Source organism: Syngnathus acus, chromosome 14 (genome assembly GCF_901709675.1).
Source record: "Syngnathus acus chromosome 14, fSynAcu1.2, whole genome shotgun sequence".
NCBI lineage: Eukaryota > Metazoa > Chordata > Actinopteri > Syngnathiformes > Syngnathidae > Syngnathus > Syngnathus acus.
The window spans coordinates 5,927,746-5,943,742 of record NC_051099.1 but is presented as its reverse complement, the minus strand read 5'-3'; the positions used below and the strand labels follow the sequence as shown (position 1 = coordinate 5,943,742).

The window sequence follows — 15,997 nt, the reverse complement described above, 5'->3', positions numbered from 1 at the left end:
AATTTCTTACTATAGTTAGTCATTAAAAAAACCTACAATGGCATTTTTGAATCCCTGCCCTGAAACCCTAAACCAAGTTTGAAACCCCAATTCGAACCCCCCATTTTCTAGTTTGGATAGAAGTCACTGTTGAACTTGTAACTAACAGTTTAACAGGTTAAAATCGCCGAAAAACACGCACTGACTTTGTATCTGACTTGTTAGAACCAGTGCAAGATGCAAAACAGAAACTTTATTGATCCCTTGAAGGTAAACAGTTCTTGCATTCCTGCTGGTTGCCTGACAAACTTCAGCGCAGGAATGGAAACCCGCGACACAGTGTTTCATAGCTGTTTGGACTTTTCACTGTCTTGTCGCAGCAGCGTCACGTAGAGACGTAAGAAGGAGTAGCAGACGCCCAATGCGGTGTAAACGGACGTGGCCAGCAGCGGGAGGAAGGGCAGCTTCTGTTGCCATGGCGTCAAAGGAAAGACGAGCTCGCAAGCGACGGCCACTACAACTAGACCTGAGAGGTAGACCACCTCCAGGGGGTGAAGCAAGGACCCCTGCCCACTGAAATGAGACAACGGTACAGCAACATATCCGACATAAAGCCTCGTGCATGATGTACTGTATTTCTGTGCTAATAATAACTAACAATATCAACTCATGTTGATGTTACTGCTATAAAAGCATGGAGGAAAGGGAATGGGGTGAGTTTCTTGCACCTGTGGAGTCTCCCCAGAGCAGCAAAAGAGAAGATGGTGAATATCAGCATCAGTGCAAATTTGATGAGCAGCTCTGCCAATAAAAAAGATGTTTTTGTATCACTTTACGGTTGCAACACAGGTGATACAATTATTACAGAGAGGGTTGATATCAAAATAAAGTGGTGCCTTGACCTAAAACTTTAATTAGTTCAAAAACCTCTAATCATCCTTTGCCATTGAAATGAATACAAATGCTATTAATTTGTCCTAGGCCTCCCAAAACAGCAACAAAAAATGTCCATAGCACTCCACTTCATAAAAGCACAGCATACTTAATACTTGTACTTAATTTTGTCTCGCACTGTACCTGCCGGGGTGAAGAGCAAGGGAAAGAGCGAGTAATGACCCGCTGTGCTGAGAAGCAAGAAGATCCCAGCGTCCTCTCTGCTCTCGACTGCCAGCAGACTATGTCAAAGGAGAAAAAGTAAAGAACATTTCAAAATGACAAACTAGTATTCAGCATAGACAAAAACAAGGAGTCAATCCCAGACCTGAGAGGCACGATGGCGATGAGGATGGCTTTCTCGTGGACGTGCCAGCCGAAGGCAAAGGAGGCGAGCGCGCACAGCAGCAGGCAGCGTAAAAACCCACGAGCGCCGCGAGGACGGCGCCAGATGGACGCCAATGCCGGCTAAATAGAGTTTCAGGCAAATGCACAAAGGCGTCAGGGAGAGCCAGTAATTTGAAACCATGATTGTTATTTCTGTGGGCAATAACAATAATAATAATAGCACAGACCAGGATGGACAGCAGAGTGCAGATGAGTGTGACAGACGGAGTGACAGAAGGAAGAACAGAGTGTTGGAATTCTTGAACCAACCCGCCCGTCATGGAGGCCCGAGGGAGTGTCGTCTCTTTCAGAAGCTTCAAACGAACTCCTGTCAACAATGTTCATTATTTTAAAATCTTCATTGTGGATTCCCAGTGAACCAGTGCAACAGAAAACAAGAATGCGCTGCATTTTTATTCTTACCCAGCGTGGCTAGGCTTTTATCTAGGATGTTGTAGAGGGCCCACACGTTTGGAGCCCAGTAGGCGTGACAGAGTCCTCGTTTGAAGGGGAAGAGGCGGGACAGTACCTGAGGAAGCTGACCCTGCAATGGGCACAAAAAACAGTGATTCTTAAGTTTGGCCATCTATTTTTGTGTCCTTATTAAGGTCCACTCACCATAGTAATAAACGGGCCAAAGGAAAGCGCGCACACAGAAACCACAATGCTGCCGAGAGCGAGCAGGCGAAGCGGGCTGAAGCTCCGCCATCTTATGGAGCCATCTTCAGACAAAAACACAAACAATGGCGGTTGTTCAGCACATTTTGGTTTTTATAAATCAGCCTGTGTGGATTGAATGTTTCAAGCCTTTGTGTCATGGTCACCGTGTGTAAAGCAGTAGCTCCTCAGCAGGAAGATGCCGTAGGCCGGAGCCACGTACAGGTAGATGTGCTTCAGGTTGAGGAGGATGGCAAAAAGCAGCGCCCCCTGCAGGTGCTGAGACTGTTGAAGACAGAAAGACGAGGTTCAGCGCGTGGACCCGACAGAGCCGGAAATCGTTTGAGTCTTTACCTGCAGGTGTTTGGCGATGGACAGCAAAAGAAAACCAAAGAGGAAGCCATTGTATTGAAAATGAATGTCTGAGGAAGGCCCTTAAGGAAACAGGAGTAACTTCCACAACTCATGTGGAACCAGTCCCTCACCTTGTTTCACCCCCTGACATCTGGACAGACTTACTGCCACCCCTTTTTTTTTTGAGAATTAATGTCAACTTCAAGGCTGTGGTATTCTCCACCAGCAATCTGAGCTGAAGGATACGGTCAACAATGAGAAGGCCAAAGTTCCAGATCAGCAGCACAGCCAGGACAAAAGCCGGCTGATTAAAGATGTCCCGTGCTCCTTTCCGATCACGAACGCACCTGCAGCATCTACACACATTGCACAAATTGTTACACAGATTTACACGGGTGGTGATGGTAGCTGCACTCACTCTCTGGCGGCGTAGATAAAAAGCAGGTCTGTGAAGATGACCGAGAGTCTCTGGAAGAGGACGGTAGCCGGACTGGCGTAGTTTAGGTTGTCCACCGACAACATCTTGTTGTCAAAGTGCCGAGCGACATGGGAAAGGCCGAACTCAAACCAGGCGAAAAGCGGTGGGTAGTCCAGCGTCCACTCTGATGTATTCTGAAAGAAAGAGTGCAAATTAAGTCCCTGGAGCAACATTTAGAAGGACAGAAAATTGTTTTAAACGCACCTCATGGTACCACCTGGACACCGGCAAGCTGTGTGTGATGGCCAACCAGTTCCTGTGCACCTCAAAGTCTGTGGAATGACTGCACACACAAATAGAAAAATAATCAAACACAGTGGCCATGCAATTAAAGCCCGAATAAAATAGTAAAACCCAGGCTAGTGAAGTTGTACGATGCGTTCCGACTTACGTACACATTCTAACCTATCAAAAGGTGAAACAGCGACATCTTGTGACTGAAGCTACGTAGCACACATTTGAAAACAAGACGTTAAGTTTGAATCAGCATACTCTGTATGTGTCAGTATTTGATCATAAAAAATCTACTGTGCAGTGTACACTGAACATAAAATTATAATCTAAGAAAACAAAATCATACAGCTAATGTTAATAATCTTGAGGCAGTCAGTCTGTTAGGCGGATGTTAACAGAGTATATAGGAGCAGTTTTAAACCATCGTATGGATCAAATAGACTAAAAAACATCAAATGTCTTCGTCAATAAATATTTCGACTCACTAGGCGTTGATAAACAGAGCTTTGAAGAGGGAAACCCTCAGAGCTAACGCTGGAAACCAGCTTCCCCTGGCCACAACGGCGGCCACCATGACCGCTCGTGTTGTTTTTGAATTAAGAACTTTATTGACAACAAGCGTACTGTACATTTGTACATCCGGGTTGTCATGAAACCAGGAAGTGTCGCTTTTCATTTGAATACTTCTATTTTCATATCACTTTGACCATCAAACAAGAAAGTGTCGCTTTTAATTTCAATACTTCTATTTTCATATCATTTTGACAGTCAAAACGGTAGCCGGATGAATACATTGTTGCGGCGCTGGACGCTGGGGCGGCTCCAAAGGTGGAGGTCCTTGGCCCTCTCTCCAGCCACTGATGTTCGTATTTGTGCGGCAGATCTCCATGTTGGCACCCCGGTGGCGACGTTTGACGTGAGAAAGGTTGAATTAACTCCTCTGGAGCAGCGAAAGCTTACGTTCGACTCCCACGCCATGGTGATGGAGTTGGCGAGTAGTGGTGAGGGAACTACTTATTAACGACTTTGTCATTGTGGAAAATGGAAAGATGTTATTGGAATTGATTAATGCCAGTCTCATTTATTGTTCTATGGTTGTCATCACACTCCAGGTTTGGAGAAACGCCAGGCCGAGCTGATCGTCTCCGCTCTGGTGATGTTAACGACGGCCAACATGGACATTGTCTACAAAGACATGGTGACCAAGTCGCATCAGGTGGGGAAAGAGGAACTCGGTTGTTGACAAGGTCTTGCAATTACTCTCCTGGTAGCTCTGTGGCTGATAATTGAGAAAATAAATATCTCGTCGCAGGAAATCGCACTGCAGCAGATCATGGCCCACTTGGACGCCATCAGGAAGGACATGGTGATTCTGGAGAAGAGCGACTTTGCTAACCTGCGCTCTGAGAACATAGTATGACAAAGGAGCAGATGGATTCCATGAGATGTTTGGTGGATTTTGCATAAAACGCTCACTTGTTTCCTTGCAGAAGATGAAGAGAGAACTGGAGCATCTGCAGAACCGACTAAAGGTGAGATTATGGTTGACGTGTTTGTCTGTGAGTGAGTAAATAAACTGTCTGATTTCAGGAGGAGAGCGAGAAAGTCCGAGCGGAGACCAAATTGGATATCAACCTGGAGAGAAGCCGCGTTTCTGACATGGTGAGAGTGCGAGTGTGCGTGTACTTAACTAAACTGAACTCTCTGTGCCGTATCAGTTCACAGAGCAGGAAAGAAAACTGATGGAGACCAACACAGAGTTCCACCAAAAGGTAAAAGCAAATTAAAACTTCTTTCATCAGCCAATGTGGCGAGCATGTTTGACATGCCTGTTGTATGTTGACGTGTGCTTTAGAGAACCGAGCTAGAACATGACAACATGGAGACCAGCAAGAAGATGGACCTGCGGGTGGCTTCGCTTAAAACGGTCTTGGAGTCACTCAAACTGGAGACCATTCGCTACCTCGCAGGTACCAATTCTCAATGGGACTCTGTGTTATTTGAAAGCCTGTATAAACCCTGTGTTTTGTGTTTCCATAGCGACTGTGTTTTCCTGCCTGGCCATCGCTCTGGGGGTTTACCGGCTGTGGAGGTGACGCGTTCTTTGTGCCGGCCGGAGAAAGTGCTTTTAAATCTGCTGATTTCTATTTTTATCGTCAAGTAAACATGTACATGTCAAGACGTGAACCACGAGTTAACTCATTTGTTTTGTCAGAAAAATTATCTTCTGATTTTGATCAGTAAATTTTATTTTCTTAAACAAGGCACAGAGTTGCACTTAATTAGTATTTTTTCACCCCATATGATCAAGTGTCAATTTGAGTATGCTTGCATAATGATGAGACAAAAACACTTAAATTCAGATTAACTTTATTTTTAACGTTAAAGCAGAACAATTAAACCAAAGAGCAATCACACAAAAAAAGTTTCTGAACCTTTATTGAAACTACACCCAAAAATGTCACCAAACAAAACAAAAAAAAAACAATAAGTGCCCCGCAAGTTTGTTTTGATCAGGTGCTCTTCCATGGATCAATAAGATTGACGCTTACCTTCATCGCGGCCACAAACAACTCAACCCCTGCAACTGCCCGTCATCAAATCATCCAAATGAGGAGTTATAGGAACAAGGTGACACCAGTTCCATTCAAATCACTGGTACGCCAGAGATTCCAAAAATACTTTAATGTATAAATTAAACCATTTACACATTGAGCCCGAAAAGGAAACATTTCAAAGCAACAGTGTGACGTACTCGGCACAAATACCAAAATGTATTCAAGTTAATCGCCGACCAACCAAAAACTTTTTCCTTCAAAACAAAGAAAAAGCGCAGCCCATAAGCTACTCACAGTCTCTTCTCTTCTGATTGCACGTCAGTTAAAAGAGGCTCCTCTTTTTCCTCTGTCTTCACATCGCGCTCTCCTTCGTCCTCCTCGGAATCAGCTTCCTGCTTGATCGAGGCGGCGACAGCGCATGACTGAGGAACCTCGTCTTCCTCTGCCTTTATAAAGCTGCCGAGCGGGTGTTCGCTCAGCACCTTGTTGGGCGACGGCGTCATGTCCATGTACGAAGATGTCTGAGGGGGATGACAGAGGCGGGTAAGACAACACCAAACTTATATTTTTGGGGTGACGTCATCCCTGATACTCACATTTTTATAATCCTCGAAGCAGGAAGGATGGAAGTTCTGTGTTGAGAGAAACGTTGGCAGAAAGTGATGAGTCAGCGGGTAGTTTAAATGGTATCAAAAAATGAAACATCCACTGCAAAAAGTCACACACCTTATCATCAACCCTGATGGCGTTTTTGAGGAACCAGTCCTCCTCTTCCTCCACCCAGTATGTCTCGAAAGGCTCCTGGCAGATCTCGCACAACTGGTTCGGTCGAGATGTTTACAGACGTTTTTACCACAGCAGTGACAAATTTGCATACAAATTGGGGTAATGTAAGAAGGGGGAACCCACCTCTGCGACTTGGTCTTTGGCGGCCTTGACGCTCTGGAACTCCTTCTCTTTGGCCGCTGCCTGGCTCTTCTGAACCTCCTCCTCGCTCTCCTTCTCAAAGAACAGGCTCTTGGCCCGTTCCTCCAAGTCGGCGATCTCCTCAAACTCGACCCAGTCCTGGCAAAAAAAGAGAGAACATGACACAATGACGCCACGCTTTCCCATTAAAAGCTGAAGAGGAAAAAAAAAAAGCATCTGATTTCTTACCCTGAGGCCATAATACCAGCGGCGATGCGTGATCTTTTTGCCAGCCACCTTGCCGGCATGGTTCTGCCTGAAGTGCCAGTCCAGGTGGTCGGCGTACAGGTCGGTCTGCGCAACGGTGAACCTCATGCTGCACAGGCAGCACTGGTTCCCCGAGTACAGCTTGGTCACCACGCTCTCATAACGTCTGACAATGAAAAGCGTCAGTGAGTTAACCTACTGAAAGACTGCTAGATATCGAAGGAAAAAAAAAAGCTAAGGAGTTCTCAGTAGCACATAAAGACTTGTCTGAGAACAATTGTCACAAAACTCACTGTTTCATGTCGTCGAGCTTGAAGTTGGTGAGGTCGGGGAAATCATCCTCGACCTCCTCCTCTTCTTCCTCCTCGACATGAGGCGCCTCTGGTGCTGCTGAAGATAACTCCGCTGTGCGGGAACAAAAGACAAACTCAATATTAACAAATTGATGGGCGTTCCTAATATAGCAGTGGTCAAAATGTGCCACAAAGAAAGGTGCACCGACCGGTGGTGGAGGCTGTCGGGTCGGGCTGTGACCCTTTGATGATGCCGGTGGAGATGAGTTTAGAAAGCAAGTCGTTGACGTCGACTTGACCAAAGTGGTTCTCTGCAGGGGGCAATTGGGGAGCTGCTGGGGGGAACAAAAACATGTCAGATACACTGTGGGGTAGTATTTGACTTCTTAGCATCTCAATACAACAAATGTGAAAAACAACATTGCCATCTCACCTGGCTGTGCAAAAGGCGCTGCGTTCTGAGGCAAGAAAGGCTGGTTCATGTTCAACACATTCACCTGAGAGAACCAACAAGCAAGAACTGTCAATTTCGTTTGCGGTTCAAATTGTCCCACCGAAATCAAACTGAACTGCACTCACCGGCTGCTGCATGTTACCGGAAGCAACAGTGGGGTTGAAGAATGGGGCGGAGCCCGGCTGGCTGAACGGAGGCCCGGGCAGCATGTTGAAGTTAGCCGCGGGCTGCGTGGGGAAACCCATCGGTGCAGGGTGGAATTGAGGGTTGATGGGCTCCGGGAACGCTTGCGGGGCCATTGCGAAGTTTTGCGCAGGCTGGAGGTTGTTGTCGTACATGGGAGGGGGCATGGGACGCATGGGGATGTTGATTTGAGGTGGAAACCTGGGGGGACCCTGCTGGCCCTCAAAGAGAGGCATGTCAAAGCGGGGTCCCGGCTGGCCGGGTCCCTCAAAACACATTGGACCAGCAGAACCTTCCAGACGCATTCCGGGGTTTTCAAAGGGTATTGGTCGCTGCTGCGACTGGAAGGCCATTGGTACAGGACCGGGTCCCAGGTTGTTGTCAAAGCACTGGACTGGATTGTCAAAGTTTCCAGGTCCTGGTCCGTCAAACCTTGTGGGGCCCAAAGGACCGTCAAAGCGGCCCATATTGTCCGTGCTCATCAATGATCCCTGTGGTACGTGTGGTCCGTTAAACCTCTCTGGCATGTTGTGATGAAGGGGCATACCTTGGTGCGGACCCTCAAAGTGGGACGGCTCATTGTACCAGCCTGGCGGGTGCGCTCTCGATGGGCCCATGTGTCCGGGAGCATCAAACCGGGGAGGTGGGGGGCCTCCTTCGTGGGGAGGGGTGTGTCCAGGGGAATTACTCAACTGATGAATATTAGACAACAATGCACCAAGCACAGGACCCTGGAGGATCGATTGAGGGGCGAGGGGAACTTCAGAAGGGAGCGGCCCATCATCAGAGTGTTCGCTGTTTGGACTCTCAAAGCGCGGCGCAGGGCTCATGTCGGCCATGTCCTTCTGGTGAAGCGGCGACAGGCGTTCACGCTCAAACATGGGGAGTGGAGTTTCCAGAGCAGATGGGCTCGGACAGTTCCTGGGAACCAGAGCGCCGGGGTGGGAGGGTCCGTCCAGATGCCGAGGGTCCTGGTGCCTAGACTCTGCTGACGGGACGTACCGCCGCGGAGCGTCGTAGCCGCTCTTGTGCTCCTCGCATTGACGCTCAGTCAAGGGCGAGTTCCACTCTCTTTCACCTGGAAATAAACAAAATGAATCGGAGATGAGTTACATTAACTCGTCAACTGCTTCTTTGCCTTCCACTTTGACTGTTCCAACTTGAATGATGGAACCAGTCCAGCACAATGTGATCAAAGTATGGTGTAGACTCACTGGACTCTCTGGGGTCAGCCCTCCTCCTGAATCGAAGACCTGGCAGAGATTTAAGGGCGGGGAACTCTTTGCCGTGGTTGTACTCCTCTATCATTGGTGCCAACGGCGGTCGGGATTCTTCGCGTTCTAAGCTTCTCCTCTCGTCTGTTAATGAACAAACAACTTTAGAGTGACACATGCATAATAATATTCTGGCTGCTGGCCGATTGATCGTTGCCTCACCCAATTCCCGCGGTGCCCGGCCTGGCCCTTCGCATTCCTCGAGACCGTCCCAGCCTTCCCCGGAGGAGCGATGAGCTACCTGTGTCTTCTTTAGCTTGGACTTGTGCTCAAAGTACGTCAACTGAGCCTGGTCAAAGGACTCGGGAGGCGAGGCCATCAATGTCTTCTTGCCAGGAAAGTTGGCGGCAGGGTCCCAACTTTCTGGATGCTGTTGCTTCTCCTCCTGATACTGGAAGAAGTTCTTGATCTTGTGAGCCATGTTCAGGAAGTCCTCCTGCGAAATTTCACCGCTCTCCAGGCTCTTGCTTGCCTGCAGATATCAACCAATGCCGTCAAAATCAGATATTACAGTTCTCAGTCGAAAGAGTTCATATTTGTTGAGCAGACATACCATTCTGAGCAGGTCTTTCTTAGTTGCGGTGTTGAGGACTTCGGGTATCTGAAGGTTGGCATCCACACTGAGACGATGTTTCGGGGTACGAGGGGTGGTGGGCCGTGTTGGAGTGCTATAGGTTTTATGCCTCTGTGGTCCAAGCTTGTCATGAGAGTCTCCTGGCTTAAGACTGGAAGTGCTAAGACATACAGTTTTGTTAGGAAAAAGTACAGTTGGAAGGGGGGTGTCAAATGTCCGTTACTTAACAGGAGAGCTGACCACGATCGAGATGAATGCGAAACATTAAAATATATGAACGACTCACTTTTTGTTCTCATCCCAGCCACTCCGCCAGCGTGAAGGAGCATCTTTGGCCTGTTTGCTGCCTCCATCCTGGTTCCGTGGTGAGTCTCTGGACTTGGACCGCCGGTCGTCCGCAGGAGTCTTCGAGCGTCGGTCGTCCCCCAGGGTCTTGGACCGCCGGTCGTCCGCCGGAGTCTTGGACCGCCGGTCGTCCCCCGGAGTCTTGGACCGCCGTTCATCCACCGAAGTCTTGGAAGTGCGATCGTCCGCCGGAGTCTTGGAGGGACGATCGTCCACCGGCGTCTTGGAGCGCCTGCTCTCCGCCTGGTCCTTCTTGGCCGCCGGTCGCTCATCCCGCATATTCTTTACGTGCAGTGGCTCATCACCCTTGGCCCTCCTGGATTTACCTGCCTTGCGTGACGGGGACAAGGAGGTACTCCTGGTTCTGCTCTTGGGTGACGACCTCCTGCCTTTCCTCTTTGGCGAGGAGGGAGAGCGGGATCTGGACCTTGAGTGTGTGCGTTTCCTGGCGTGTGTCCGGGCATTGCCGCCGATCTTCTCCGCAGACACGCTGCTTTCACGCTTGATCCCCAAGCCGTTCTGCAGCCTTCCTCTGTAGGCTTTTGGCAGCTCGGGCACCCGCGTCGGCTCGTCTCGTTTGTCGCCACATTTTTTCTTCTCCTTCTGCTCGTCCACTTTGTCATCTTCGGCCTTGTCCAGGGGACGTTTCTTCAACCGGGGGTCTTTCTTTGAGTTGTCTGCAGACTTTAGGTTCTCAACCTCAGCCTGCTTGTTTTTACTCTGGACATTTTTAATCATTGGAGGAGACTTTATGTTGGGCTTCTCCTCCTTTTTGGGAGTCCATACCTTTTGTGAATGGAACGGTTTTTCTGCTGCTGGTTTTTCTGGCGTGAAAACAGGGGTTACTATGGCAGGAGGGACTTCCCTTTTCCCAGCAGGTTGCTCTTTGCTTTTAGAGACAACTGGGGGTCCTGTGCGGTTCAGACGTGGGTCTCTAGTGGGTAACTTTGGGTCACTTGGGGGCTGGGGAGCAATCAGGGGTCGAACCACAGGGGTGGGCTGGCCAACTGGCTTCGGGGATGCCGCGAGAGGGGAGTTTGGTAGTATAGAAAATCCTCCAGCCTGCAACACAATATTTTATTGGAACTAACTCACATTGAACAAAAGCAAACATGTGGCAAAGACCTTTAGCAAAAACCTGTCTAACATAACATGTATTCCCTACTCAGGCCAACTTTACAAGGAACAAACAAAATACTAGGACAGATTACAGCTATGAACACAAAATTATGAACTTTTGCAAATCCAGTTACGTTTTTGCCTACCAGCTGTGCTTTGGTCTGCTCCAGTTCCAGCTCAATCTTCTTCTGCTGAAGCTCAAGAAGCTGCTTCTGCTTGGCCAATAGTTGCTGTCTGATCCGCTGCTCTTGGGTCAAACTGGGTTGGATTATCGGCGGAGGCGGTTGGGAGGGGGTAGGCCGTGGAGGGGTCTCCTCAGACTACATTCCGAATAGCGGACAGAAATGACACGTTTTGAGTTTAAAGAACAAAGTCCTCCAGGTATGACGAGTTGCTAAAAATGCTAAACCTTTCTAACTACACACCTGTTTTAAAAACTTTGGGTTGACGTGAATGCTGGCATTGACTGTTGGCGGCAGAGGCTTGATTGGCCACGCCGGATCCACGGAGTTGACCCGCACGTCAAGCGCGTACAGTTTCTTCAGAGGGAACACTTCATCCCATGTCGATCGTAACTTGAACAAACTCTTTCTGGTGTTCTCATCCACCTACAAACAAAGTGTATTGCTTGGTCCACAGCTACTCAGAAAGTGTTAAGATCAATAACAAAATTGTCCAATGCTTAACCAATCACTAATTTTTTACTGCAGAACACTAATAAAGCACAATATAGCAAGAGACTACACGTTAAAGCAAGCAACAAGTGTGGCTGCTACAAGTGACTGAGTTTAAAGAAATGTAAAAAGGCATCAAGAACAACTGTACCTTTTCAAAGACACATATAAATGAAGTGATTAGGTTTTTAGCAAACACAGCGACGTACTCTCCTCCAACATTCTTCACTATGGAATCCACTAAGTACAAAACTGGAAGCTTCTCGGCTGCTGGGGCCTAGAGCGATAGAAAACTCGACAAGTTTAGAACACAACAGGGGTTAAAAAACATTTCACTACAAATGCAAAATGCTCAACAGAAGCAAAAAGAGCCCCTCAAAAAATGTTTTGACAGGTTAAGTCCAGATGTGGGGGGGAAAAAAGGGAAAAGGTGAAGATCCACGTGGCATCATCCTCAAGTTAAAAACATCCTCAACCAGTCCAAGAGGATTCACGTCAGAGTCAATGAGGGAAAATGTCCAGAAAGGGGGGGGTTAGGGGGGTTTAAAAATTACGTAGCTTCCTTAAGCCAGTTCCCCTCCAGAGAGTGTTTTTCCCATGAACCAACCACTCTCTGTACTTTACCCTCGGCGAAAGTCTTGGCACCCAAAACTCGTCACTTTGTTCTGGGGTCATTAAAAAAAAAAAATCCACCCATGTCACAATAACCCTTAAAAAACATTTAATTTTTTTGAGGAGGCTTTTGAAAACTGCTGCTTTCAAACGAGTCTATAACTTAACCACGCAGCATCTGTGGAATGATCTTTTTTAACAGCGTGCCAGTCAGGCTCAACTTTGTCAGGAACAGGGAACCAGACTTGCACCAATAATTTACACTGGGAAATAAAAAAATGACAAAAAGCACATTTCACATTTTTTATTATTAAACATTTTAGCCAGTCAACTTTCAACAGTTTCAAAATTCACTTCCGGATAGAAGCAGGGGGTAACGTGGTCGAAATGTGTTGCGTCATGCGGCAAAATGCAAACAATGAGCACTTAGGCGCACTGCCGAATAAATTTTACTTAACTAGAAGCCCACATTTGTTGTCCAGCTAAGTCTTACTCCATTTGTCACATTAAGACTGAGGGAAGGGAGGAAAAAAAACACTGTGGTCTCAAGGAGCAGGTTTTTATTTCTGGACTGCGAGAACACAGTGAACGTTCAAACAAATACACAACAACTAAAGAAGCAGAAATCCACCATAAAAAACAAACATCTATTGGAATAATACGTATTTACTTTGCTGCATTGGGTAATCACTGTTCTGTACTGAGCTCAAGGTCGAAGCTGATTATCCCAAATGGAGGTCGCACACTAGACTATATGGACCTCAAGTCTACACGAGCAACAACTTGGAATGTGTCAGTACTAAATTAATAGCAAATCAATAAAGCACAGAATCTATTCATTTTTATATTACCATTATATTACGCTTACTAAGCAGACAGATGGACACTGGCTTCTCGCTTGACAATATGCTTAAGCTTGGAAATGCAGTGTATATATTGTACAATATAGTAGTAGGACGTTTAAATTCAGCTATTATTAATTTTAGGGAAATATAACTTCTTACTTGACGCGGAGGCCTACATTTTTAAAAAAATGACCGTTTAAATCGGCCCGAATTGCACGCCAAGACTAAATTCTGGTCGTAAATTATATTTAACACAATATAGGAATCGTAATACACGCCCCGCCTCTTAATTTCTGCACACCGACTTCCTGTTTGACGACGTTACATATTGAGGCCTGTTAACGTTAGAAAATGTCGAATAAACTTGGCCTGAATTGCCAAGTGAAACAACAGGACGGCATTAAATGTCACTGTAGGCATTAGTACAAACAATTATCGTCGAAAACATTTCTTTTATAGAATATTTTTTATGGTGGACTTTGCTTCACTTAAGTAGCACGAGGGAGTCATGACTGAGAAACCTTCGATAAACTTCATCAGTAACACACCAAGTATGACTGTAATTTTACTTTTATAATTATAACTACATAGAATTAATTGTTTGTATTCTGGCGTTGCTAACAGAGACGTAACCAAACAAAAGCGAAGGTGAAACGACATGTTGTGGATAACTAACGCCCGACGCCATGTTTAAGATAGCAAGCGGCTACCATACACCGACACAAACAATCAATCAGTTAAATCAAAAAGAAAATTCTTATCATAAAAACCTTGCTTATTTGTGCTTCAATTATCGCGACGATATCCTTGGCGAAGTTGACGTTTTCCTCGGCCAGAATGGTCAGCATGTTGATGTGTGGCTTGCTGTTGAACGTGAGGTCTTCTAGCGAAGACTGATACTCTCGGCAGGCAACTTCCCTCGCCGCGCCGTCGTCCATCTTCGAGCGGGGGATAGCTACACCAACTTCGTTGTGAGCGTATGCATTGAGGAGCAGACAGTTCATTAACTCATGTGGCGAGTCGGATTCCTCGCGTAATCTCACGGTGAATCTAATAGTTTTGACCGTTTTTGAGCGGCGTTAGAGGGCCGTCTTGTCCCCGCTGACGCCGACAAGAAAATGGCGTTGGGGACTAAAGGGCTTTATACGTCACCAACACAAAACGCGTCAGCGCAATGCTATTGGCTCGTTGTATTTAAACGGAAGCAAATGTTATATTGCCATTGGCTCCCTCGGTAACAGACACAAAGAATAGCCAATCACAGTGGCGAGAAGCGGTGCGAGTTTAACGGTTACGCAATGAGTGTCGACGCCACATGGAAGTAAAATATTTACAAAATGAAAAACAAAAGGGCACAAGAACAAATGTTCCACCTCGTTATCGTCTAGCGAAATGTTCCACCTCATTATCGTATAGCGAAATGAGTCGTAATATTTGGCCTTTCTCTGTATTGGTTGTTAACGTTGCTCTAACAAGTATAGCAACTGTAGTTGTTTCCCACGGATGAAACGGCACGCTGCCCCCTATTGACAGAAAGAGCGAAAAAACGCCCGTCAGGTGATTGTCACCACATGCCAACCTCATAAATCATTGAATGGGAAAAACAAAACTTTACGTGCATAATTTCAATTGGCTAAATTTATGCTAGTGTTGGCTCGTGAGTGAACGTTTTGTTCAAAAGAACTAATATTTTCAGTGAACGAGAGTGAACGAATCACTTCCTAAAGTGATTTTTTCAGTTCATATGACTTCAACCAGTAGGTGTCGGTAATGCCCATTGAAGCTGGTGCCACCTCGCCGTAAAACAAAACGAAGAAGAAAATGACGTAACTTCCCGTTCACGAACGAGTCGTGAATTGCATTTCCCGTTCACCAACGAACAAATCTGTGAGTGAACCAATGAGTGATTTGCATTTCCAGTTCATCGCGAGAACGGATCAGTGAGGGAACGGATCAGTGAGGGAATGAATCGTGACTTTCCCGTTCGCGAACGAGTCAATGGGTCAACTGCCTTCCTTCCTGTGCATCAACGGATCAGTCAGTGAACGTGGTGCCTCCCTCCTGGCGTGAACTATGGACTGACGAGTACAGACGACCTTGGGCTGCCAGGTCGAAATAGCTGACTGGTTAGTGACACGGGCTCTTGCTCGGTAAGAACTTGGTTCGATCCCAGATGGGAGAATATACTTGATTGTGCAATTAACACTTTATTCTTTTACCTCGTGTAGTGTACCTATTAAAGTGTCCATGAGGTGTACCTACACATATTGTCATATAAAGCAGTTAACCAAATGTCTGATTTTCATGTTTTAATTGGCGAATATAAAAACAAGGAATAAAACACCAGACAAGTTTTAACATAAATGTTTATTAAAAATAATATTAAAAGTAAATTTCAAACCAGCAATTCAATGTGAAATTACAGTAGATCTATTGGATAACAATATTTAGGCGTGTATATGCATACACGTTATTTAAAAACTACTATAAGTGTTATAAAATCAAGATTACCCAAAGAGAAGCAGAATCTCCCCGTTGTTGCATAACGGCGCATCCCTTCATGCAATAAAGTAAGCCGTTAGCTTGGAGAAAACGCGCGTAAAAGAAGTGGTGTTTCAGTGAGTGGTTCTTTCTTTCCTTGGCAAATCGTAAATCGACATTCTGGCTTACATAGTTCACGCCAGGAGGGAGACGCAACACGTTCACTGACTGATCCGTTGATGCACAGGAAGGAAGGCAGTTGACCCATTGACTCGTTCGCGAACGGGAAAGTCAGGATTCGTTCCCTCACCGATCCGTTCTCGCGATGAACTGGAAATGCGTTCGTGAACGGGAAGTTTCTTCTTCGTTATGTTTGACGGCGAGGTGGCA

General features: G+C 46.5%; 3 protein-coding genes across 7 annotated transcripts; 1 reads left to right on the top strand and 2 right to left on the bottom strand.

Annotated features, from left to right (window-relative positions):
* Window positions 1-108: 108 nt before the first annotated feature.
* alg8 (ALG8 alpha-1,3-glucosyltransferase) lies at window positions 109-3,617 on the bottom strand. Its single transcript, XM_037269577.1, has 13 exons — window positions 3,508-3,617; window positions 2,993-3,071; window positions 2,729-2,922; window positions 2,557-2,666; window positions 2,311-2,378; window positions 2,124-2,241; window positions 1,918-2,021; window positions 1,723-1,843; window positions 1,488-1,627; window positions 1,241-1,380; window positions 1,057-1,154; window positions 708-780; window positions 109-552 (listed from the first exon to the last, which is right to left on the bottom strand). The coding sequence occupies exons 1-13, from the start codon at window positions 3,594-3,596 to the stop codon at window positions 324-326; spliced, it is 1,563 nt and encodes a 520-aa protein (XP_037125472.1). The 5' UTR covers window positions 3,597-3,617; the 3' UTR covers window positions 109-323.
* Window positions 3,618-3,652: 35 nt separating this feature from the next.
* On the top strand, window positions 3,653-5,209 carry ccdc90b (coiled-coil domain containing 90B). The gene is made up of 8 exons (XM_037269381.1): window positions 3,653-4,023; window positions 4,135-4,238; window positions 4,335-4,436; window positions 4,513-4,554; window positions 4,613-4,684; window positions 4,741-4,794; window positions 4,878-4,992; window positions 5,063-5,209. Exons 1-8 carry the CDS (start codon window positions 3,807-3,809, stop codon window positions 5,116-5,118), a joined length of 762 nt encoding a protein of 253 aa, XP_037125276.1. The 5' UTR covers window positions 3,653-3,806; the 3' UTR covers window positions 5,119-5,209.
* Window positions 5,210-5,375: 166 nt separating this feature from the next.
* On the bottom strand, window positions 5,376-14,263 carry pcf11 (PCF11 cleavage and polyadenylation factor subunit). 5 transcript variants are annotated; one of them, XM_037269380.1, is made up of 17 exons: window positions 13,897-14,262; window positions 11,821-11,946; window positions 11,421-11,603; window positions 11,142-11,315; window positions 9,818-10,938; window positions 9,511-9,691; window positions 9,120-9,429; window positions 8,898-9,041; window positions 7,626-8,761; window positions 7,480-7,543; window positions 7,256-7,381; window positions 7,047-7,158; window positions 6,736-6,919; window positions 6,490-6,645; window positions 6,307-6,399; window positions 6,177-6,212; window positions 5,376-6,101 (listed from the first exon to the last, which is right to left on the bottom strand). In XM_037269380.1, exons 1-17 carry the CDS (start codon window positions 14,128-14,130, stop codon window positions 5,871-5,873), a joined length of 4,611 nt encoding a protein of 1,536 aa, XP_037125275.1. In that variant the 5' UTR covers window positions 14,131-14,262; the 3' UTR covers window positions 5,376-5,870. The 5 variants fall into 5 exon arrangements, with proteins under 5 accessions (XP_037125275.1, XP_037125271.1, XP_037125273.1 ...); XM_037269376.1 differs by having other exon boundaries at window positions 8,898-9,429; window positions 13,897-14,263; XM_037269378.1 differs by having other exon boundaries at window positions 7,047-7,155; window positions 8,898-9,429; window positions 13,897-14,263.
* Between the last annotated feature and the right edge of the window lie 1,734 nt (window positions 14,264-15,997).